The 23,351-nt window shown below is 39.8% G+C and overlaps 1 protein-coding gene across 2 annotated transcripts; it reads left to right on the top strand.

Annotated features, from left to right (window-relative positions):
• Window positions 1-79: 79 nt before the first annotated feature.
• On the top strand, window positions 80-23,351 carry HMMR (hyaluronan mediated motility receptor). 2 transcript variants are annotated; one of them, XM_020807885.3, is made up of 18 exons: window positions 82-192; window positions 847-945; window positions 2,074-2,162; window positions 3,402-3,482; window positions 4,977-5,165; window positions 8,086-8,169; window positions 8,970-9,070; window positions 11,966-12,037; window positions 13,471-13,652; window positions 15,010-15,128; window positions 16,283-16,497; window positions 17,668-17,784; window positions 19,082-19,240; window positions 19,700-19,846; window positions 19,977-20,076; window positions 21,324-21,500; window positions 22,421-22,583; window positions 22,701-23,351. In XM_020807885.3, exons 1-18 carry the CDS (start codon window positions 147-149, stop codon window positions 22,775-22,777), a joined length of 2,217 nt encoding a protein of 738 aa, XP_020663544.3. In that variant the 5' UTR covers window positions 82-146; the 3' UTR covers window positions 22,778-23,351. The 2 variants fall into 2 exon arrangements, with proteins under 2 accessions (XP_020663545.3, XP_020663544.3); XM_020807886.3 differs by lacking the exon at window positions 847-945 and having other exon boundaries at window positions 80-192.

Here is a 23,351-nt window from a genome sequence, read left to right as displayed (position 1 = left end):
CCCCTCCCGACCGCCCTGCCTTCTGATTGGCAGACTTCGCCACCAGCGCGGCGCCCTGATTGGCGGACTCGGGCGTGCCATAAAGGGGGCGGTCACGTGGCGGCTTTTTGAATTTGCCTCTTCGTCCCTCCAGCGGGTGCGGCGCGATGTCGTTCCCGAAGGCTCCTCTCCGGCGCTTCAACGAGGCCCCGAGTAAGCAAGGGAGTGGTGGTGGTGGTTCCGTTGGCGTCGCTAGAAAGCTGGGGGCGCTTCCCCGAAGGAGCCTTTCCCCCCCTCTCGAAATCTCAGCCCCTGGCTGTCGTCGTCGCCACCAGCAGAAAGCCGAGATTGGCGTTATAGAATCAGGCTTTAGGGGTCACCCGAATCTCTTCGTCAGGCTGGGGGCAGGGGGGGGGGATAGGAAGAGAAATGGAGAAGTTAGGTCACTATCCTGGCCACCTGTTTTAGCTCTGGGCTCTGAAGTCCTAAAATGGAGATGGCAGCCTTAAAGAGACACCTTGAGCTGGGCTCTTGTTATCAGGCTGCAGCGCAACTGATGGTGCCAGGATAACGTCCTGTGAAGGGGGCATGTCCTGGATGGCAGAGCTCGTGTTTTTGCATGGTCTTACATCAGACAATACGGGGCTGTGCGGACCTATACTCTGATCTAGTACATGGCAGTGTTCTTTTGCTTATGTACAGTGTCTTGAGTAGGCTGGTGTTGTAGTTGGCTGGTGCCTCTTGCATTACTTCAAGATACTTAAGGTTTTGTTATTATATGCATGTAAAGAAATGATTTTTTAAAAGAGGGTTCCTATAAGTAGGGCTTTGACCTTGGTTCTTTCACACCCTACTTGCCCCTTCTAGCTTGTGCCCCACCTCCAGGTTCTTATGACATCAAAACTTCAGACCCTTCAAAAGGACCTGTGTCTTTTGACAAGTCTGAACGATTCAAAGTACATGCAGGTAAGTAATCAAATCTTGAATGACAAGTGTCTGGATTATGTGCCTTGCTGCTGCCTTGCTGTTAACCTGCTTCTGATATGTGCTTCCGCGCATGGCACCTCTGCTCATAACTTTCATTGTATTGCTGACCATCTGTGTTGTTTACGTGAAAAAGAAAACACTGCATTGATCGTAATAGCTCTTCTCATTTGGATCATGATCCTGTACATGCTTAATCAAGCCTGAATTAGTGCAATTTGCCTTCAGGTAAACACACATGGTATGGCACAGTGACACCATTCTTACACTAATGCCTAACATGCCCAGATCAGTAGCATAACACCAACACACACTTCCATGCCAAAGAAAAAATGGGAAGTATGGTATAGTATCAGCTTATACTGGACTACCTGTTTTCTAAAAACAAATGCCAAAGCTTGAAACAGTTTGCAGTATGTTTTGTAAATTTTAATTCTAAATGTGCATGAAACATATTTCCGTGATTTCCCTGGAACTGCTGATTAATTAATGCTGACTTACTAAACTGAGGTTTGGTGAAGGTTGTTTTTGAAGCATGTAAATTTACCTCTCTGTGAAGTAGCTCTGTCAACTAAGTCACTGCAGTTGTCTTGAAGGAAGATTAAGTATAAATGTAAAATGGACTGAAAAAGACCACAACTGGATACACTCATTGCCAAAGCAAAACACCAGTGGTCTCTTTCTCTCTCTTTTTGTCCCTCTTCACTTTGTATCTATGATCCTCTGTCAGTTTAGTACATAGAAAGCTCTTATATCTGTGGTGTCTGTGGTGTGTGTCCTCAACAAAATACTGTAATCATTCTTGAATTCTTGCGAAGTAGAAGAGGCTCATCATTTTAAATATTAAGCAAAGGAGCATATCTTACTCTGATAAAGGGCTACAATATAAAGTCAGCTAATCTGCGTATAAAATCATAAAGAAATCTTGTACAGTATTTGCTTCTTTAAGCAACAAATCAGGCAAAGTAGCATCTACAAACTTGAAGATCCTTGATTGAGAATTCTTACATTGGTTACTTCAGAATCAGACAGAATGATCTGAAATATTATCTGAAGAAAATACATTCTTGGAGATGAATCACTAAATATCTCATTTCATTTTCTTCACAGGGGATCCTGAATCTCAGCAGAATGCAAGCAGTTTTAAACAGCCACCCTCTCCATCAACTGGTAGAAAATTGGAATCTTTTCGTTCAAGAGTAAGATTCACATTATGGCTCTTCCATTTCTGTTGGAATTTTCATTGTTACATTGTTTAAAACATTAAGTCATAAGGTTGGCATAAAATGGAAACAATCTGATAGCAGCTATGTTTAACAATTCGGCTTCCAAAGCTGTGGTAACACTTTTATCAACTATCTGTTGGGCAAATCTGCAAAGACTAGTTTGTCTTAATGGAGACAAACTCCATTAAGTAATGGAGAAGGGCAATAACCAAAGATCTAGTCTTTAATCTGAACAGTGAAATTTTTCTGAATTATCCTTCAGGAATTGTAGATTTTCAGCACTAAGGAGCTGTGATTGCTGTGAGCTGAATGTAGATGAACACAATGAAGTTCTATTTGCTGATGCATATTTTTCAAAGTTCTGGTGGCTATGCTGCATTTATATCTAAATGAGTTTATTTTTATAGACATATATAGACACACACACGTGTGTGTGTATATGTGTGTGTGTGTGTGTGTGTGTGTGTGTGTGTGTGTGTGTATAGACACACGCCCAAATATATATATAGACACACACCCAAATATATCGATGTTTGGCGGAACGCCTCCTCCCACCAAGGTCTACCCGGATCACCCGTGCGAGTCAGGAGGTGAGGCTGAGGAGCCTGACGCCGAGAGAGGCCCGGAAGGAGAAGACACGAAACCGGGCCTTCTCGGCGGTGGTTCCTCGCCTCTGGAACAATTTCCCTCCGGCGATTCGCGCGGCCCCCACGCTGGGCACCTTTAAAACCCAATTAAAAACATGGCTGTTTATTCAGGCCTTCCCTCCAGCCAACTCTTGATTTTTTCTTACTTTTCCTTTTTATTTTTACTGCTGTTCTTGTTTGATTATTATGTATTTGTCTATGTTTTATTATTTGATTTTATATTTGGAAGCCACCTAGAGTGGTCTGGTGGGCCAGATAGGCGGGGTATAAATAAAATGAAAGAATAAATAAATAAATATGTGCATGTGTGTGTGTGTGTGTGTGTGTGTGTGTGTGTGTGTAGTGTTCAGTCACACTAGATGCTGTTCCAAGTCCTCCATACAGAGCATGTTACCATAGTCTCTCGAGACTGAAGGATGCCTAATCTAATCTAAAATATGTGTGTGTGTAAAGTGACTTTCCTAAAATATGTTTGAAAATAAAATTCATCTTCTAATTTTTGATGTTCACAATGAAGCAGAAGTCAAATATCTAAGTCTCGTTTCTGCATGCTTTTCATTTATAGTCCAGCAGTTCAGGAAAGAGACCTGAAAAGGATTTGGCTGCCATGAAAGACTCAAGAAAGCAAAGGGAGCTAGAAAAAGAGGTACACTGGTTTCACCACCTTTTTGTTTGGCTTGTTCAATGGGGATTGCAACTGATTTGAGAGAAGTGAAATATTTGACTTTTCCTTAAACATATGGCATGAGGCAGTACAGTGGGGTCTCGACTTACAAACTTAATCTGTATTGGAAGGCAGTTTGTAAGTCGAAAAGTTTATAAGTCATATCAGCATTTCCCATAGGAATGCATTGAAAACCATTTAATCAGTTCCGGCTGTTTCTGGTTCTTAAGTCGAGCAGCAGTTTGTAACTCATATCATTAGTTCCCATAGGAACTAATGCAAAGCTGGTTAATCCGTTCCTATCACTAGAGGCAGAATTTTTTTTCCTTTTAACCTAAGATGACTTAGGTTTAAAAAAAAGGAAAGAAAAGAGGGATGGAGGAGGGAACAGACACCTTTTCAACAGGATACCTTGAAAAGCACCTTTTCAGCCAAGACAAAGCACCTTCTGGGAAAAACCAAGCACCTTTCAGACAACAGATCACCTTGAAAAGCACCTTTTCAATCAAGATAAGCCAATACAAGCACCTTTTTGGGGAAAGGGGGCAGCAAAGGAGGGAGGGAACACCTTTTAAAAATCCAAAAATCCAAAATTTTTAAAAAGCCAAAATATAAAAATACAGTCCATACAGCACTGTACTGTACCAGGCAATACCAGATAGTACCACGCAGTCTGAAGACTGTCTCCAAATCCACTATCAGAATGCTGGGAAGAGTGAGGAAGCAGACAGGCACCCTCTTCACTGGCCAACGCTTAACTGAAAGTTCAAATTTCGCACTTTCCCCACCTCCCGCACATTTTTTTTGTTTGTAACTCGAATCTAAGTTTGCAAGTCGAGTCAATATTTTTCTATCAGAGTAAGTCGAAATGTTTGTAACTAGGGTTGTAAGTCGAGGGTTGACTGTATGAGTAATTTAGAGCACTGGTTCTTAACCTTGGGTTACTCAGGAGTTTTGGACTGCAACTCCCAGAAGCCTTCACCACCATCTGTACTGGCTGGGGTTTCTGGGGGTTGCAGTTCAAAAACATCCGAGTAACAAAGGTTAAGAACCACTGATTTAGAGTGTAGCATGTTTTGCCAGGGTCTTTCACCGTCAGTACAGACTTTCCAATGGAGCTTAAAATAAGTTAAGTGACCAAACCAGCATGAAAGGGATCTTGCTCAGCAGTTTGTGAGAACCTGAAAAAAGAAGTCTGTGGCTCTTCTGCATACTAAGCCAATGAAATCATTAACGTGTCAGTTGCCAAAGTGTTTTAATGTGTTTCTTTGTTTTTACTTGTTTTTCCTAAGCTATAGAAAAGGCAATGTACACATAATAAGAATAAATGGTTTCTACAACTGAAGAGGAAGTATATAGTACACTATGTCACTAACAAGAATATATTGTTTGTACACACAACTCACAGCAGAATGTTTAGGGGAGCCTGCCTTCTGTTGCCATTCTCAGTTTACAGTACCATTCATATTTTTGTAGATTCGAGTACTAATTGGAGAACGAAACCAGAAGGACAAAAGGCTGCAGGCTTTGGAGGACGATCTTGCCAAATCTGAATCGAAACTCTGTGCTTTGTTGAGGGAGAAAAACTCTCTTTTGGCAAATGTTGCTTCATTGGAAAAACATCTTCTGGAACTGAGGAGAAGCAATGAATTGCTGAAAACAAAGGTACATATAATTAATGTTTAAATGCTTCTTGTAGCGTTTAGCTGTTTTCAGAGGCATCTTAACTGCTTGGCTTATCTCGGCCATTCATAAGTGTAAAGCTTTGTGTTTGGTGGAATCCATCCTGTTAAACATGAGGCCACGGTATCACTAGGCACAGTTTGTAATCTTCAGTTCATTAAATAATAATCATAAAATATATTTTCATTTCAAATATGAATGCTTTACGTCTCTTTTCTCCAGTGTTTCTGCTGGCACTGCTCAATGTTATTATGATGTCTTAACCATATACATCCAAGTATTAGTCTAAGTACAGTAGGCCATTTAAATAAAGAAGATTTCAGCTAGTCAACAGTGATATAAATTCCCCTGCTTCAGCAGGCCTTGTTGGCGCAAACAGTTGGATCTAGGACTCATGTGGCATGCCTGTCCACCATGGCTTATGATTGACAGTGTCAAGTAGGGTGCATGTTGTCACAAACATGTCTTAGACTTAAGTGCTCACCCTAAATGTGAAGTTTGTATTTTGTCAACTCTGAACAGGGCAATTAACTTAGCTATTGAAATCCTGAACAAAGTGTCATCCTGATCAGCTTTGTAAGCACTCAAACTAAGTACAGACTTCTGCAATAGTATAAAAGTATAAGGAGCATAAATGGGCATCACACAGTTCCTGTTCCCCCCACGATATACAGTGGTGCCCTGCATAGCGATGATAATCTGTGCAGAAAAAATCGTCGCTATACGGATTCGTCGCTATGCGGAACAAAGAAGCCCATAGGAATGCATTAAAACATGTTTAATGCGTTCCTATGGGCAAAAAAACGCACCGTTCTGCGAAAATCCTCCGTGCGGCTGCTATTTTCGCTGCCTGGTAAGCGAGGAATGGGCGTGAAAACACAGCGGGCGGCCATTTTATTTACCCGGTGGCCATTTTGGAACTGCCGATCAGCTGTTTTAAAAACACTGCTATGCGAAAATCGGTAAGCGAAACTCTTACCGATCATCGCAAAGCGATGTTTTACCATTTAAAACATCGCAATGTGATCGCAAAAATGATCTCAAAAAACACATAGCTATGCAGATTCGTCGTTAAATGAAGCACTCGTTATGCGGGGCACCACTGTATTATGTTCATACAAATGATGGTGCATGACTCAGCTGCTTTTCCAGCTTATCTGTCCTTTTTCCTGTAGTAATTCCATTAATATATATTCTATAGTTCCTTATTTACTCTTGGCATTAAACACAAGCTTTTACTTATGATTTCTTGGGCACAAGTAGTTCTTTCCATCCAGCACAGAAAGGGCTGATTTAGCATGCAGGTTTTTTTAAAGGCTGAAATTCAGCAGCGTAATGTATGCTTCCATGTAAGGCTTATGATGACATCAGCTACAAAAATAAATTATTTTATTTATTTTTATTTATTTAATTTATACCCCGCCTATCAAAATGTTTCTGATTCCTTCCTTGAGGCTCCATGGAATCCCTTTCATTGTTTGGAAGCTGTGGGGAGTCTGAACGATGGGAGGAGAAGTTTTTTAGTAACTTTTAGTAAATCACTGCCATGGGATGATTTTATTGGTCGTGTGTTTAAGTAGTTGAAGACACAAACACACACACATGTCTCTGCAGCCTTCAATAGTTTTTCCACAACAAAAGAGTCTCAAAGGAATCTTGGGTCCTTTGGGTGAGAAAATTGGAAATGCTTAATGTACAAACAACTGACACAGCCAACAATGTCATCAGCCTTTTGTGGTGTAAAACTCTACAACAGGGTTTCAGCTGGTGAACCATTTGTGCCATCAACTTACTGCAGATCTGATATTTTCAAAATTGTGAATTACTGAACGTGTTCAGTTTACTGCTCGTACGAGCAACTTTGAACAACAAAGTAAAACATTTCCTTTGCTCTTCCCAATAACCAAAACCAGGGTATTTCCTTTGCAGTGCTTCTGTTTAATGGTTCAAAGGTAAAGATCTGTACAGCTGCCACCCTTATAGAGGCGTCCTACTTTAAATGTTAACTTGAGGGACCTAACACCGAGGGAGGTCCAGAAGGAAAGAACGAGGAACCAAGCCTTCTTGGCAGTGGCCCCTCGCCTCTGGAACAACTTGCCTATGGAGATCCGCCTGGCTCCCTCTCTGGGTGTCTTCAGAAGTAAACTCAAGGCCTGGCTATTTGGCAGGCTTTCCCTCCTGCTGTATCTTAAATTCACATTTTACCATGGATTTATGATGCATGTTTATTGGTTAAACTCTTTTTAAATTTGTAATGCCGCCCAGAGTAGACCTTTGGTCTAGATGAGCGGGGTAGAAATCTAATTAAATAAATAAATAAATAAATAAATAAATAAATAAATAAATAAATAAATAAATAAATAAATAAATAAATAAATAAATAAATAAATAGTGCAACAAATACATAGAAAATACTAAATATGAGCTGAAATCCTGTTGCACAGCTCTCCATATACAGTAATGAAAACACAATCAGTGGCAAATCACCACTGATTCATGTTGGGGTGCATGCGATTCAATGTGACAAAGTCAGGTACAACTTGAGATTTCTAAAGGAGGTCTTTAATCAGCAGTGATTTGCTAGTGCTGCTGAAGTCATCACTGTTCTGAGCACAGGAGGATTTCAGCTATTACAAGCACCTTAATGGAATTTAATTTTTTTTCTGGGGAGAGGTTGTTTACAAGACTTGTGTATTAGGAGCAAGTCTTATTGGATACTGAAGGATTTAAACTAGAAGTAGACATGTGCAGAATTGCACTGTTACCCATTGAAATCAATAGTAAGTGAAATAGTTATCTTTGCCTAGGTTATCCTAGGTTGTACGTTGTCTAAGTGGCTTCAGTGGATGATTTGGTCAGTTACAAATCAAAGAAAAAAAATCTCTTCTGCCCCAAATTTAAGTGTTTTGAAGAAGGAACACAGAAGAAAATGAACAATCTATGGACTGAAGTGATGAAGCTTAGGCACCAGCTGAATGCTAGGAAGGTGAGTTTATCTATTTGTTTCTTACAACCTTTGTATGCCATTTAATATGACAAGATTTCGAAGGAGTTCTCATTGAAGTGCAAGCAAAAGCAATTGCTAAGACACTGTAATAGTAATAAATAGTAATAAATGAGTATGAAAAAGTATCCAACAATCAGTACCAAAACAGTGAAGATGATGAAGAATGACGACAATTCTTAGGGAGAGAAATCTCAATACAAATACTGTGATTGCAGGGGTCAGCATTCTGTTGCAGAGCTTTGCAAGTTTCCAGCTGTGGCAGATGACTGCTAATTAAAGACTTACTTCTTTGTCAGGTTGCATGCAGTTTTGTTTCATTGTGTGCATCCTGAAATCAAGAAAGGAGCACTTTAACTAGCACAATGTGTCAGTGCCGTCATTCCTGCTATGTTGATGGGCCTCTGCAAGAGCATTCTGGCCAGGTCATCTTTGCCACTGTATCTAGATGACACATCCAGCTGAGCAGATGGCATGGACTGGTGTTGATGAATTAGAACTACTGTTTCATTTCCTATGAATCTCTTTGGCATAGGGTTTCAGGTTGCCAAGGCAGAAATTCAACAGAAACTGCGTAGGTTAGAGAAAGTTCACATTTAGTTTTTCTTAGACTTTCTTGGCCAATGAGGTTTGCTGAGCCAAAGCATATTCAATATTCAGTCTATAGTTTAGGTTTTGGTCATACATTTTGAGTGTATATGACATGACGGTCCAAATGGCATAAAGGGAGATATATAGATGTCTGCTAATATCCTGTATAACTCCTGTTTATGGGCTTTCAGATAGCCCTTGTTAAGCAGGGAAACATGGAAACAAAGCTGAACGCAGCCCAAGAAACTTTGGAGCATTCAAAAGAGAAAGCAGCACCACAGGAAGAACAGCTGTAAGTTAATGTATGCATTTTCACCTGATAACCTTGTAATAATGTTCCTGTAATGCAAAGTGATGGAAAGTATGGGGACCCGTTTTGTTATGTGGCAAACTGCTCTTATTTTCCAAGTCACCAAGTGAAGGACTACCTGGTACACGGAGTGCCTTTTGGATAGTCTACGGGGAAGCAATAAGACTTGCAGATGCTGTAATTGTGGAGTCGCTGATTAGTTACATGTTATATGATACCCTTTTTGCAAGTGTGGTGTGCCCAAGGTGAGCGCTTGTGCCACTGATTTATTCTTCACTGAAATAGGATTATTTTCATCAACATTATCAATAGACTCTCTGTACTTCTTTCTTTGGTTCAGTTAGAATCGAAACTAGAGATGGGGGTTTATAAGAATACGAATATCCCCGCACAGGTGATGTTAACGATTCCAGCCCCATGGGGCCAGACTGTCCACTCACTGATCCGCTGTGGCTGCGGATGGTGCGATTCTACAAATTGCAGCGCATGATCCACTCGCCACTCCTGGAAGGAGGCTGGAGGACAAGCCTCACTGCAAGATTGAAGAGTGTTGAGCGGATTGTGCCCTGTGGAGCCATTCGTAGAATCGCACTGTCTGAGTCCGCGACGGATCGGTAAGTGGACCCTGGTTAATGCCACCCATGCAGGGAAATTCTTATACGAATGCCCCCATCTCTAATCGAAACCATGTACTTGGGATAGTACCGTCATAGAGCTCCTCAATTTTTTAAGCTGAGCCAAAGCCATCTGTTGTAAGATTCTGCTCTATAAGCAGTGGGATAGACAGAATCCATCAGTAGAATGCACTGATGCTTTGTTTGATGAAAATAGTTATTAAGCATCTAAATCAGTAAAACTGAGTTGAGAATTAGATCTTGGAAGCCACAGCTTTAAGAGGAGGCGCTTGCTGCATCTATCTCTGTATTAATGAGCTGTTTGTAATAAACATTTAGGAGAAGTGGCATGGACTAGTTTGTCATAATAAAGAAACTGGATTTTTGAAGCAGTGTGATAATTTTGCCAATAGGTATGTTTGTTTGTCCCTTGGCATCTAGTTAAACAGCAAAGGCTAAGCAAATCTGAAGGTTTTGGGACAGGTGACAAAGGGAAAATAGGAAATGCAAGGGCTGTAGCTATTTATTGTTTTTAGCACTTCCATAACCCAACCGGATGCATGGTGAGGCTTTTTACATTTTTTCCTGTAGCAAAGAAGGGCATCCTCAAAAGATGGGTTTTAGAAGTGGTAGCCGTGTTAGTCTGTGCAAACATATCAGGCAAAATCCAAACAAACAAACAAAAAAACCAAAATATGTGGCACCTTAAAGACTACTATATTTTATTGTGAGCTTTTGTGGACAAGTCCACTTCATCAGACATATGGGAAAAATTGAAATATTGGATAAAATACCAAATTCACAAGTAGAACTTTTTAAAAACATTCATTGGCTCTAAGAGTCTTGGGTGTATGGTTACATCTCACTTGCAGTAATTTATGGCCTATGTTTGGTGTTGGGTTGTTGCTTCTACTCACTTCCAAGGCACAATTGATCAGCCAATCAGGCAGTGCTAGTGCTCCCTTATGAGAGGGGGACCAACTGTGGCTAAACCAATTTGAGTTTCTGCCTCTGCATAGGCTTACCTTGACCTTTTTTTCTTCAGCTTGCCTCTTTCTTCAATGATTCCTGCTCTTTTCACTATATTTCTGAGCCATGAGCTGTATGTTCTAGATTCTGTTTACCAGACCTTGAGTATGTAAAAGGTGAGAATGCGGGCTAGCTCAAGCTTCTGAGTGGATTCTGAATCATCATTGGATGATCAGCCTTCAGCTGCATGCACCTCTTTTAGGGCCATGAGAGCAATGGAGCTAAATGAAGAATTGAGGAGCAGATTAGGAAGGACACGCCTTGCAATCTGGAGTCACCTCCAAAAGGCTTTCAACACCACCACCATGCCTTTCTTTGTGTTAGGGAAGTTAACAATGACCAATAGCATTCATTCAAGGTTAATTTCTTAGATTTATTCCTGTGTATGTTCTGGTCAGATTCTTGTTATATGCCACTAGTGGTTGAATCCAACTTTGTTTTTTCCAGTTTCTGATGCTGTGCTCTCCTAAACTTTTAATTGAAATAATATCAACTGTGGGTCCTGATGGCAATTTTTAGAGCACTGTACAGTGGTGCCTCGTTTAGCGATTTTAATTGGTGCCAAAAAAAACATCGCTATGGGAAAACATCGCTAAGCGAAACCCGTTTTCCCATAGAGATGCATTGAAAAGCGGATAATCCGTTCCAATGGGAACGGATTGCCATCCTTAAGCAAAAATCGCATAGGAAAAATCGCTAAGCGAAATGCGGTTCCCCAATTGAAATGCATTGAAACCTATTCAATGCATTTCAATGGGGGGGGGGGAAATTACAAAAAATTCAAAAAGAGTCAGAATGAAGCCAAATTAGTTTACAAAGGGTTTATTAAGTGCACTAATGATTTCAAGCATTCTAAACCCTTTTTAAACGTTTTAAAACCTTTAAAAAACAGCGAACACGGGGCTGTCAAAACCATCGTTAAGCGAAACAGGGGGACCTAAACTGTCATCGCTAAGCGAAGCAAGGTCCAAAACATCGCTATGCTAAATTCGCCCCTAGGAAACATCGCTAAATGGAGCGCAAGATCGCTCCGAAAACCTCATCGCTAAGCGTTTACATCGTTAAACGAGGCAATAGATAAGCGAGGCACCACTGTATTGTTAATTGCATTTTAATTGTATTAGCTTTTTACTGTATTTAACTTGTCGTAATCCACCCAGAGGCCTTTGGGTAGTGTGGGCGGCATATTATTATTTATTAAATAAATAAATAAATAAATAAACTTCATTTTTAGTACTGCAAGTGAGAGTGAGGCTGAAGAGAAATGTGACTCAGATCAACTGTTGGAATATATTGCAGAGCTTGGGTAAGTGGAGTGTATTGAAACCCAGATCTGGTGATGCTGAGGAAGAGACACTTGTCTAACGAAAGGACCCTAGAACTTGCTTTATACAGCAGTGCCTTGGTTTACGAACGCCTCGGTTAACGTAATTTTCAGTTTATGAACAGAAATCAGTTGAAAATATAATATAATTTATTGTCATTGTAAGTATATACACAGTATACCCATACAACGAAATTCACATAATAATGCCTCAATTTACGGGGGGGGGGGGGGGTTTGTGGGTTTTTTGTTTGTGAAGTAAGTTTCCCCAGGATGCATTGTGCCTGGAGGTTTATAGCGCTGCCCCCATTCCTATGACAATCTGCATTTCAGTTTACGAATTTTTCATTTTACATAAAGTCCCGTAGAATGCATTAATTTTGTAAACCAAGGTACTACTGTACATGTTAATAGTAATAATGCATGCTTACACTTGTTAATCTGATGGAGAGTCAACCAAACAGTGAAAGCTGCAGTTTCTGCAGGCTGTAGTTTTATATGTGCACTACTGATTCCTGTAATTGGTATTCCCAGCTTTAGGTGAGGCTGTAATTTGATTTCTGTCTAGATTGTTGCTGTCAGGATATGCTAGAGTGCTTTTAGAAGCTAACACTACTGGCACAGCTGGGTGATGGAAAAAAACAGAGAATACCAGAGGTCAGCTCTTTCACCTAAAGATGATGCCACCATCTTACATGAAGATAGATAACATGATTATTTTAGGTAGCCTAAAAGATGCTACGTTTGCTCCTACCTCAGGAATATCTGCCTATCTTTGAAAGCCATTTCTTGGGGTTTAAGACTTTGCGTATACAAAGCTTTTACACTCTGAAGAACTAAACAGTGCTCAAAATCAACCAGGAGGACATCAGCAAATAGATCCACACAACTACTTAGATCCGTCTAAGTATTCCAGGTCTGCAACAAAAGCAGAGAACCTAATGGCAATTTTAACTTCATCCGCCTTGAAAATTCAGAGACATAAAATCTGTGTACTTTATTGTTTGAAACACTAGCTTCTTCAGGAGTTTATGACATTTGTATTTTTGCTCTGGCTTTTAATTGGTATCAAAACCTACTGCATGCTGGTTACTTGAAGATCTAATGAAATATGTTTCTAGGAGTACCTTGCAAGGATGGTCTTAAGCTCCAGGTTTAAGAAGAAAAGAAAAAAAACACTAGACTCATTTTATAAGGAAGCTGTTGTGATTTGATCTCCTGTTGTGGCCATACTTGGCTACTTTGGCGCTATTGCTTAGACGAGATACTTGCTAATAGGTACGTCAAAGTAAGGCCTGCCATTCTGAATTGCAGAACAGGCAAAAGTTGGTGAGATGAAATATATTTTGTTTCCCTCTTCAAAACATTTGTAAAATATACTGCCAAACTAGTTTGTGTCTTTCTCTTCCCAACAGCAATGTTGCAGCGCAGTTTGATGATAAATACACACTGGAAGTTGCCAGGTTAGAGGAAATAATAGAAACCAAGAGCAGGGACATTGAAGCATTGAAAAATGATCTTCAAGTGAAAGAAGCAACATTGTCTACACAAACTGAAGAGCTGAATGAGAAGTGCAAGATGCTTGAACAGCAAAAAGGTGGATCTAATATTATTGTGCTTGGGCAAAACAGTTGTGTGCTTCTGAGGAGACTGTACTTGACTGTCTTTCACTAGTATACATAAAATTTTGCCTGAAGTGCATTTCCCATCTATGAATAAAAAGTAATACTAGATAATATTAAATCACATATTTTTACTGACATGAATCCAATTCATGTCAGTAGAACCATCCCATTGGTAGGTAGAGGCAAGTTCCGTCTCTCTATGCCATTGGATCCTTGATCTTACACTTTAAATGGCTTTGAGGTTGTCTTGTACCTTGATAACAATTTCTATATGAAATATTTTCTTAAACATGACACACTTGTCATCCCAAGGCTGTGTATGGCTCAATGTAATGGCTTGTGTTTGGATTTGGATCGTAGAAAGAGATCTGACATACTGTATATTGTAATCCGCAAAGCAGCCTGGGCTTTGACATATGGTTGAAGAAAATCTATAATCAGTGCTGTTTATAATCAAAATGAATTATCTAGTCTTATTGAGGCTTTCTGTTAATTATCCTGATTCAAAGCCATGACATGAGTTTGAGGTTGACTTCTTAATGTGATCACATTGCCAATAAGAATTGACGAGTTGCTAAGCCTTTGATAATTGTGAACACTTCTGTTTTTCCATTAGTGTATCTTTCATTACATCTGTTTTCCGCATGAGAGGTCATCTACAAATGGAAATTGCCACCTTTTAAAAAATGCAACAAGAGTTTAAAGATTTTATTGTGAGCTACACATGGGGTTTTATGTTCACATCCGTGCCCTACTTTTAGGTATAGTCAGCTTCTGTGATTTTTCTGTGTTTGGTGTCCCTTTTTCATTACTAGTGGGCACAAGAGGGTATCCTGTAGATCTTTTTGACTGCTGCCCACTGCCATTCACAAAGGCACACCAAGCAAGGGAAGATTCCAGAAGCTGACTCATTTTTACATCAGTTAACCATTTTTCACCCGAGCATGTTTGGCATCGTTTTTCCTGCTGGCAACGTGGGCATGATACTGTGCAGCAATATTGGCCGATTTCCTGGTGTTTTGAATCATGGATACTGAAGCACAATATCCCATATTTATAAACCAGACTTTTAAAAAAAAAAAAATTGAATATCTATCCTTATCCCTGTTTAGGTTAGTGTACAATGTCTGTGTTGGAGTCAGATAGCCTGCCACATTTTTCTTTTGAAGGCAAATATCTAGAAAAGTGTAAATAGCAGAGCTGAATATTTGGATTTGTGGTAGATCCTCTGTGTATGTATTGCAGTATTCTCTCATTCTGCACGTGCTTAAATCTATATGTGTCACTGTATTCATCAACAGACTGTGCAATGAGTATATTTTCTTTTAGAGAAGATTTTAAGAGAACATGGAGAAAAGGAACAATCTGCGAATGCTGAGATAAAACAACTGAAGGAACAATTGGATCTAGAAAGACAGGAACACCACAAACTGAAGGAAATCTGCAGGGTAAATAAAACAGTTGATGTGTAGTAAACTAGGTGACTAAAGATGTGTTGCAGCAATTTAGTTTGTACATATATACTAAAATGGAGAGTAGGTGGATGCAGTGTACTTCACATATTGTTCACACTTCTTGAAAGCTTTCCAGCCTATGTTACTCTTGACAGTAACTGGAGCATGACAATTATGATTTCAGTGTAGTCTTGTATATTTAGTCACAAAACCAGTTAGTACACTATATCAGAGTAAAATTACATATAAAAGAACATAGTACAGGCTGATATACAGTGGTGCTCTGCATAGCAATGTTAATCCGTTCCAGGTAAAATGTCGCTGTCCAGAAACATCGCTAAACGGAACGTAAAACCCCATAGGAACGCATTAAACTCTGTTTAATGCGTTCCTATGGGGGGGGAACTCACCGGTAAGCGAAGATTTCCCCATCCGGCCGCCATTTTCGCCGCCTCAGTAAGCGAGGGAAGGGCGCAAAAACACTGCGGGCGGCCATTTTCTTGATCCGGCGGCCATTTTGGAACCGCCGATTAGCTATTTCCCTAACATCGCAATGCGAAGATCAGTAAGCAAAACGCTTACCGATCATTGCAATGCGGTGTTTAGCCTATTAAAACATCACAATGCGATCGTAAAAACAATCGCAAAATCCGCATTGTTATGCGGATTCGTCGTTAAACGGTGTGCTCGTTAAGTGAGGCACCACTTTACTTTGTTAAGCCTTCATTCAGATGATTATTGTTTAAATGTTCTGTCAAGATCCAATGTACTGCTTCAGATATGATGATTGAATCAGAAAGAGGGTGAGCCACCCCCTATCCTCCTATTAACCCCTAAAATTGTATGTGGAAAGTTCGGAAACCTTGAATAATTTTTTGGGTGCTGCAGAGAGAAGCAGGGGAGGAAATTTCATTGTGACTCCTAGTACTGTATACTGCTTTGGGCTTGTCTCTAAAGTATTTAACAGCATGTAAGTTACTGGATGCAGCTTTAAAAAGAGAAGCTCTTTAAATCTTAAGAGAGCACAGTTAGGTCTGCCTCACCCATTCAACAGAATATATTCTTCAGGGGAGAAAGAGCTTGGTAGATTATTGTTGGTAAAGGGCACACTGGGTCAACAGACTCTTCCTTCTGCTGATTCCCTTCAGGAGGAATCTGTTGCTATTCATCAAAAGCTGCTTGCATTCCAAGAAGAGGTGGCTAAAGAGAGAGAGGTTTTAGAGAGAGAATTGAAGGAAACCATGAATGAAGTGGATAAACTGCACACCAAGGAAAATGAAACAGAGAAACTTTTGAAGCACTTGGAGGAAGAAACTAAATCCCAAGCTGAGGAGTTAGCCCAGCTGGAAGCAAAACTGAAAAGGTTGGTAGTAAAACACCAATTTATACACAGCTTTAAACTTTTGGTTTTGGCCAAGCCTTTTCCACCAGTAGAAAGGGTTCTCTTGTGCCCCCTCCCCCCAGTTCTCCTCTTGATGTTTGGAGGGTTCTTCTGGAAGACATTGGGAAGGGAGAGCACAAGGGGGGAGAGGAAGCAGGAGTCCTATGCATAAGCAGAGGCCTACTAATGAAACATTGTATGGAATTTCTACTTCTCGTAAATTACAGTGGGGTCTCTACTTAAGAACTTAATCCGTATTGGAAGGTGGTTCTCAAGTGGAAAAGTTCTTATGTAGAATCTGCGTTTCCCATAGGAATGCATTGAAAACCATTTAATCCGTATCTGCTCTTTTCCGTCCATAGAAACTAATGGGAAGCTGCTATTCCGCCTTCTACCACTAGAGGGGGATTTTTTTCTTTTTTTCCCCCTTAGGTCAGGGAACAGTGTTAAAAGCACTTCTGACGAAGCTAATTTTGAAGCAATGGACTGAAAACCAATTAATCCATTCTGGCTATTTTTTTTATGTAGAGGTGCGTTCGTACATTGAAGCATTAGTTCCCATAGGAACTAATGCAAAGCTGGTTAATACGTACTCTACCACTAGGGTGAGAACTTTTTTTTAACCTAAGATGACCTAAGGTTAAAAAAAGAGCAGGAAAGTTTTTTTTTTCCTGTTCGTATCTGGATTTTTGTTCTCAAGTAGAAGCAAAATTTAGCAAATGGAGCTGTTCTTAAATGGAATTGTTCTTAAGCAGGAACGTTCTTAAGTAGAGACCCCACTGTAAGTTACTGTGGAAGATCCCATGTCTGGACTCAATATTTCCAACTGCCCATGAGGGATTACATGATAGAATTCTCTCTCAATTTGTAAAAGTGGATACTAAAGTATTTATACCATATAATAAGAACATGTAGAATAATGACTTGGCCATCTTCCATTCAGACAGAGTTTACACTGTAGTCTAAATGTGTTTCTATATATAAAGCAATTAACACTTATTTGACATATTTTTGTTTCAATGGGAAATGACTGGTGCTTGAGAAGACAGTAGCACTGAAACCTGGACTGGCACTTGAAGGCACTTAGTACTGTCCTTTCCGTGGCTTTGTGGGTTCTTAAAAGGTATCTTTCACCTAATTTTTCCCATATAGGAAAAATACAGAATTGAAAAAAATGGCTGAATTCCACAGCAGTGCTATTGAGAAGATGCAAGAAGAGCATAACACCACCATGTGTAAACTTGGAGAGACCACTGCTGAATTTGAAATGTTCGTAAGGCTTAAAGTGAATGGTTGAATTTTCTTGTGCTTCGGTGGTATGTGGGTGAATCTCAGCTGCTTCAAACATTGCACTTGGATGATCTGTTTCAGCTCCAGGGAAGCTTTGCACATTGCAGCCATATTTGGCCTATGACACGGTTTGTTTTTTGTAACACACAATTACTATTTGAAATTTATCGGTGTCTTTGCTAATGTGACTATTCTACTCCTCCCTCTCCCTTTCTCATAAATTATTAGATTCATGCAATGTCTATTTTAAGCACTTCACATCATTGTAGACTGCCATAATCTTAAGTGTAGTTTAGACAATATGTGAAGTAAATTTGATAAAGCAAAAGTTAACAGTAATGGAAGCCTTTATAGTATTTTAAAACACTGATTGGTGTATGGACTGGCTGGTAACAACTGGGAAAGGGAGCATAGTACCAAATGCTTCACTTGCCTTGAAGTGTTTGCTTGTTTCAAATACATTTAGGCATCTTTCAGTCTTGAGAGACTATGGCAACATGCTCTGAATAGAGGACTTGGAACAGTGTCTAGTGTGGCTGAGAAGGCCAATTCGAGAGTGACAATTCCTTTCACACTGAAGACAAATACAACCTGTCCCCTGTCCAGCTCCCTGATTTCGCTGGTTTTGGGACTGCCTCTTTGCATCGGCCTGCTGGACAAGGGTCTCTTCAAATTGGGAGAGGCCATGATGCATTGCCTGCCTCCAGGCTGAACGCTCAGATGTCAAGGTTTCCCATCTGTTGAGGTCCATTCCTAAGGCCTTCAGATCCCGCTTGCAGATGTCCTTGTATCACAGCTGTAGTCTCCCTCTGGGGTGCTTTCCCTGCGCTAATTCTCCATACAGGAGATCTTTTGGAATCCGACCATCAGCCATTCTCACGACATGCCCGAGCCAACAAAAATACGTTTACCTTGCCTTTATCTTTAAAAGGACCCAAGTGCCTTAAAGGTGCATATAGACAAATCCATCCTGCCCAAGGTATCAAGTGAAGGAATGCTTTTGCAGTTGCTTCCTCAGTTGGAACCTCAGAGATAAATCCAGTTAACTCCAACAAGAGTAGTTCCACTATATTAATAATATATACTGTAGTATTGGCCTGCCTGCTTCCCATTGATGCAGTGAGTCTGATGTAGTTCGGACTAACAATTGGATTTGGGCTGCAGCTACATAGCATATGGGATTTCTGTGAGAGCAGGTCAGCTTGCCTTGATGTGAAGAAAACTGGAAGCACCACATCTGACTCAAACTTTACTCTAAATGTTGTCATCCCTGTAGTTACAAAGCTCATGTGACTGAAGAAATTGCATGCCTCAAACAAGAGAAGACGACTATGCAGGAAAAGATACTTGAGATGAGCAAAACAATCCATCAGAGAACTGAAGTGGTGCAAGAGGTTCAACAGGCTAAAGTGCAGGCAAAGGAAGAATGTGAAAGGTATGGGCATGTGGGAGACTTGACTGAAAAAAATGGAGGATGTGTTGCAATATTGTTGAGCCTGTCAGAATCTGTAAACAGCTGTTTCTTCACTGGCATGGATCATAATAAGGTTTGATATTGTTTCTCTCCAAAATCTAATCTGGAACTACTTTTAATTCATTTAAGCAGAATAAGGTATTTAGCTCATCTCTCGTAGTCAAGATGAGTACAGAATAGAATCATGCAAAATGTGATCACTTACACCATCTTGAGTGTGTAAATTGTGTATAAATTAGAAGAGATCATACAGATGTGGGGGCCTGTCTTATGACTGCAGTATTCAACTTCCATGACACAGACTCAGTTACTTCCATTTTGAACTTTATGTTGTATGTAATTACGTTTGTTCAGTCTGAACTGATAACAATGTCTTAGTGCATTTTATAAAAAGTCTCTTGTCCATGCACCTGTTTTTAGGATGCTCCTGGATGCCCACACAAAACTAGCCTTAAAAGATGAGGAAATAAAAAGAATCAAGGAATCAAGTGTTGAGCAAATTGCTAATCTACAAGCAAGACTAAAAAAGCAAAGTGAAGACTTCAAGAAGCAACTGGAGGTGGAAAGGCAAGTTTTACTTCTCTCACTCTTGATCAACAGAAAACAAATGAACAAGTCTTTAGCAGGCACAATCTATTAGATGAAATATAGGGTTTTTAAAGAAATTTGAATTGCATTTCTTCTCTTACTTCTTTAGGAGAACTATTGCAGAAAAATTGGAAGCAGATTATAAAGAGGGCATAGAAACCTGGCGTGTCCTTTATGAAGACCTGTCTAATAAAGTGAAACCTTTTCAGGTTGGTCTGTGTAGAACATTCATTTAGTAGGATCTTAGAATAGGAATGACTTTCAGCGCCAAAAGTAAACATGGGTTCTCTTCTCCATTTGCTCCCTTTATCATAACTCTGGTAGCATGTATTGCAGCCTGGAAAACCTAGCACATCTCCAAAAAAATCTGGTGGATTCTGGTAACAGTAATCCAAAATAACTTTTTAAACCTCTGTTTTGCATGTATTGAATTGGTTACACTTCAAGGATATACAGTACAGTAGTTCTTTTGCAGACAGAACATCTGTGATCGAACAGATTCCAGTGTGGTTGCCGTGTTAGCCTACTTCAGCATGTATATCAAATACAAAAGAAAAAACTTATAATATTTTAGAAGCAAATTAATTTATTTCAGTGCAAGCTTTCAGAAATTACAGTTGATTTCCTCAGACACAGTATCTGTGGGTACAGAATATCCACCCAATGGAGGGGTGGCGTCCATGGGACAAAAACTGGCCTCCCTTTCCTGAGATGTCACTTTCAGAGATTTCTATCAGTGAAGTGAGGAAGCAGACAAATAGCAATTTCTTCTTCTCATGGCAAACACTAAGCCTCTCCAAAATCTGATCTAGACATTGGAAGACACTCCGAAACAGTGAAAAGTAGTACAGTGGTGCCCCACTTGACAATTACCGCACTCCACGACGAATCCGCTTTACGATGAGTTTTTTGCGATCACTATTGCAATCGCAAAATGATGTTTAAATGGGGGAAATTCGCTTTACGACAATCTGTTCCCTGCTTTGGGAACCGATTCTTCGCTAAACAACTATTTTAAAACAGCTGATCGGCGGCTCTCAAAATGGCCGCCCGCTATGCAAAATGGCTCCCCGCTGTGTTTAGGACAGATTCCTTGCTTAACAGGCACCGGAAAATGGCCGCCCTGTGGAGGATCTTCGCTGCAAGCACAATGAGGTATTTCGCCCATTGGAACGCATTGAACTGGTTTTCAATGCACTTCAATGGGTTTTTTTACTTTCGCTTGACGACGATTTCGTTCTATAACGATTTTGCTGGAATGGATTATCGTCTTCAAGCGAGGCGCTTGGATGGGAAAACGCCAAAATCATGTCCTATCCTATTATATTGAGGGAAGCTTCTGAATTAGCGAGCCTTCCATTGATGGAGCAAAATCATTGGGATACCCAGCGCAACTGAAATCCAGTGAACCTTTGTTGGGCACTAATTCAGCACACACTATCTGCTATGATTTCAGCAACAACTTGATGCATACGAGGCAGAGAAGAATGCCCTTCTGAATGAGCATGGTGCTGCTCAAGATGAGCTGAACAAAATTAATGATGCCTATGCTAAGTTGCTGGGCCATCAGAATCAGAAGCAAAAAATCAAACATGTAATGAAACTGAAAGAAGAGAACAGCCAGCTGAAACAGGTATCTGTTGTTATATGAAACATTGTGATTTCCTCATCAAAAATGGTTTGCAAAGTTGGAAGCAAAATGAGCTCTTTCAAAAATTAGGTAACATCATCTGTATAGAAAAGTGGGGATAAGTCTACATAGCTAGAAATACAGAGCTTTGTGAAGTAATGGAAATTTGGACTTCAAATACCCCTGCCCAATACCTGACTGAGCCTGCAGGAGACAGAACGTCTGACCTAGTGGGAGAGAAGTGGTAGGAGTTAGAAGCAAAGTATGTTGGGCAGATTTTACCACTGAGAATACTTTGAGAGAGAATATTTTGTGTCAGCTTGGAAAGATGTATGTGTGTTGTTTTTATATAAATCCCTTATTCTCCCAGTCAGTGTGATGAGTAACTATAACAGCTGGGAGAATTCTACAGGTTTTATTTAAAAGATACATTTATCTAAGCACACTAGTGGAAAAGGGGGGGGAAACGAGAATTGATCTCAAATTTCTGACACCTTATGTTAAGTATTTTGGATAGAAGGATTAAGCTTGAGAACAAGGATGAGACTTTAATTTCTTCTGGACTCCAGTTCCCAGAATTCCCAGGAATTCCCCTGGGCATAATGCTGGGAGCTGCATCACAAAAACAGTATCTTAAAGAGGCCTTCTCCATAGAGGAAACGTGTCAAACAATTGTCCCATGCTGCCTTGAGACTCGCATGGACTTCCATCACACCCAGCTACCACTCCAAGCATTCTGTTAGGTAGTATAATTTTGTTTTAAAAATTGTTTTAATTAAGTTAGTATATTTCTTTTAGCCCCACTTGGTCTAGCAAAATGAAGTAGTAAGTGTTCAAGAAGTGACTCGATTGGTCTATGCCACACCTTGTCACATCTCAGAATATAGGAGTTGATCTTTCATATAGGTGATCTTTTCTCTTAGGAATTATCAAGGCTACGCTCCCAACTAGCAAAGGAAAAACAAGTTCGGGGAGAGCTCCAGGATCAGATTAATGCAATCCAGGGTGTCAAGCGATTTGATCCTTCAAAAGCTTTTCAGCACAGTGCAAAAGAAAACATGGCTCTAAGAACACCTTTTCAAGAAAGTGAGTGTCTTTATGGATATATTCTAGAAACTTGAAGATTTTGGCTAGGGTCAGTGAAATTAATGATAAGAAGTCATCTTAATTTTTCAAACATTTTACTGTATTTTTACTACCCAGGAGGTAACAGAAGAAAAACCAAGCTGCTTTCTGCTGAAGAGGAAGAAATGTACAGAAGCTTCAGGGACTGTGTTTGAGAAGAAGATAACTGAGCTATCTTATTTGAATTGTGTGTTTATATGTAGGATATATCAGTGCAACTTGATTATTTGATGGGGATCGTTTATATATATAATAAAGCAATAATAAAGCAATTGACTATAACTTTTATAATTGTCTTCATTTTTAGTCAAAGTGATCCTAACCCTGATGTATTTAATGTACCAGCAAAGTAGTTCTACTTCCAGTCACCTGCTGGATCTGATCAACTGATCTCAGATATGTTGACCATTATCTCTGTTTTCACATAGTATTGTATTAGGTATTTTAGAATAGATATATTGTTCTATAGATTATTTGTTTAATTTTTCTGTAAATGTTTAACTATATACACAAGGTTTTTTAAAACAGTATCTGGTACATTTAATTAAAAGCTGGAAATTTTGCAGGTGTTAGAGAAGCTAATTTTTATAGAAATTTAATTTTGAGATAAATTCACATTTGCTATGTTCTTAAGATGGCAAGTCTATATTCTAGGTGCAGTTGAACGAACAGGATGTCTTCCATGTTTTGAATTTTTTAAAATAAAATAAAATTGCACTAACAAACAAA

This window comes from Pogona vitticeps, chromosome 2 (genome assembly GCF_051106095.1).
Source record: "Pogona vitticeps strain Pit_001003342236 chromosome 2, PviZW2.1, whole genome shotgun sequence".
NCBI classification, from domain to species: Eukaryota; Metazoa; Chordata; class Lepidosauria; order Squamata; family Agamidae; genus Pogona; species Pogona vitticeps.
Note: the sequence above shows the minus strand (reverse complement) of the source record. Positions and strands in the feature narration are given on the sequence as shown.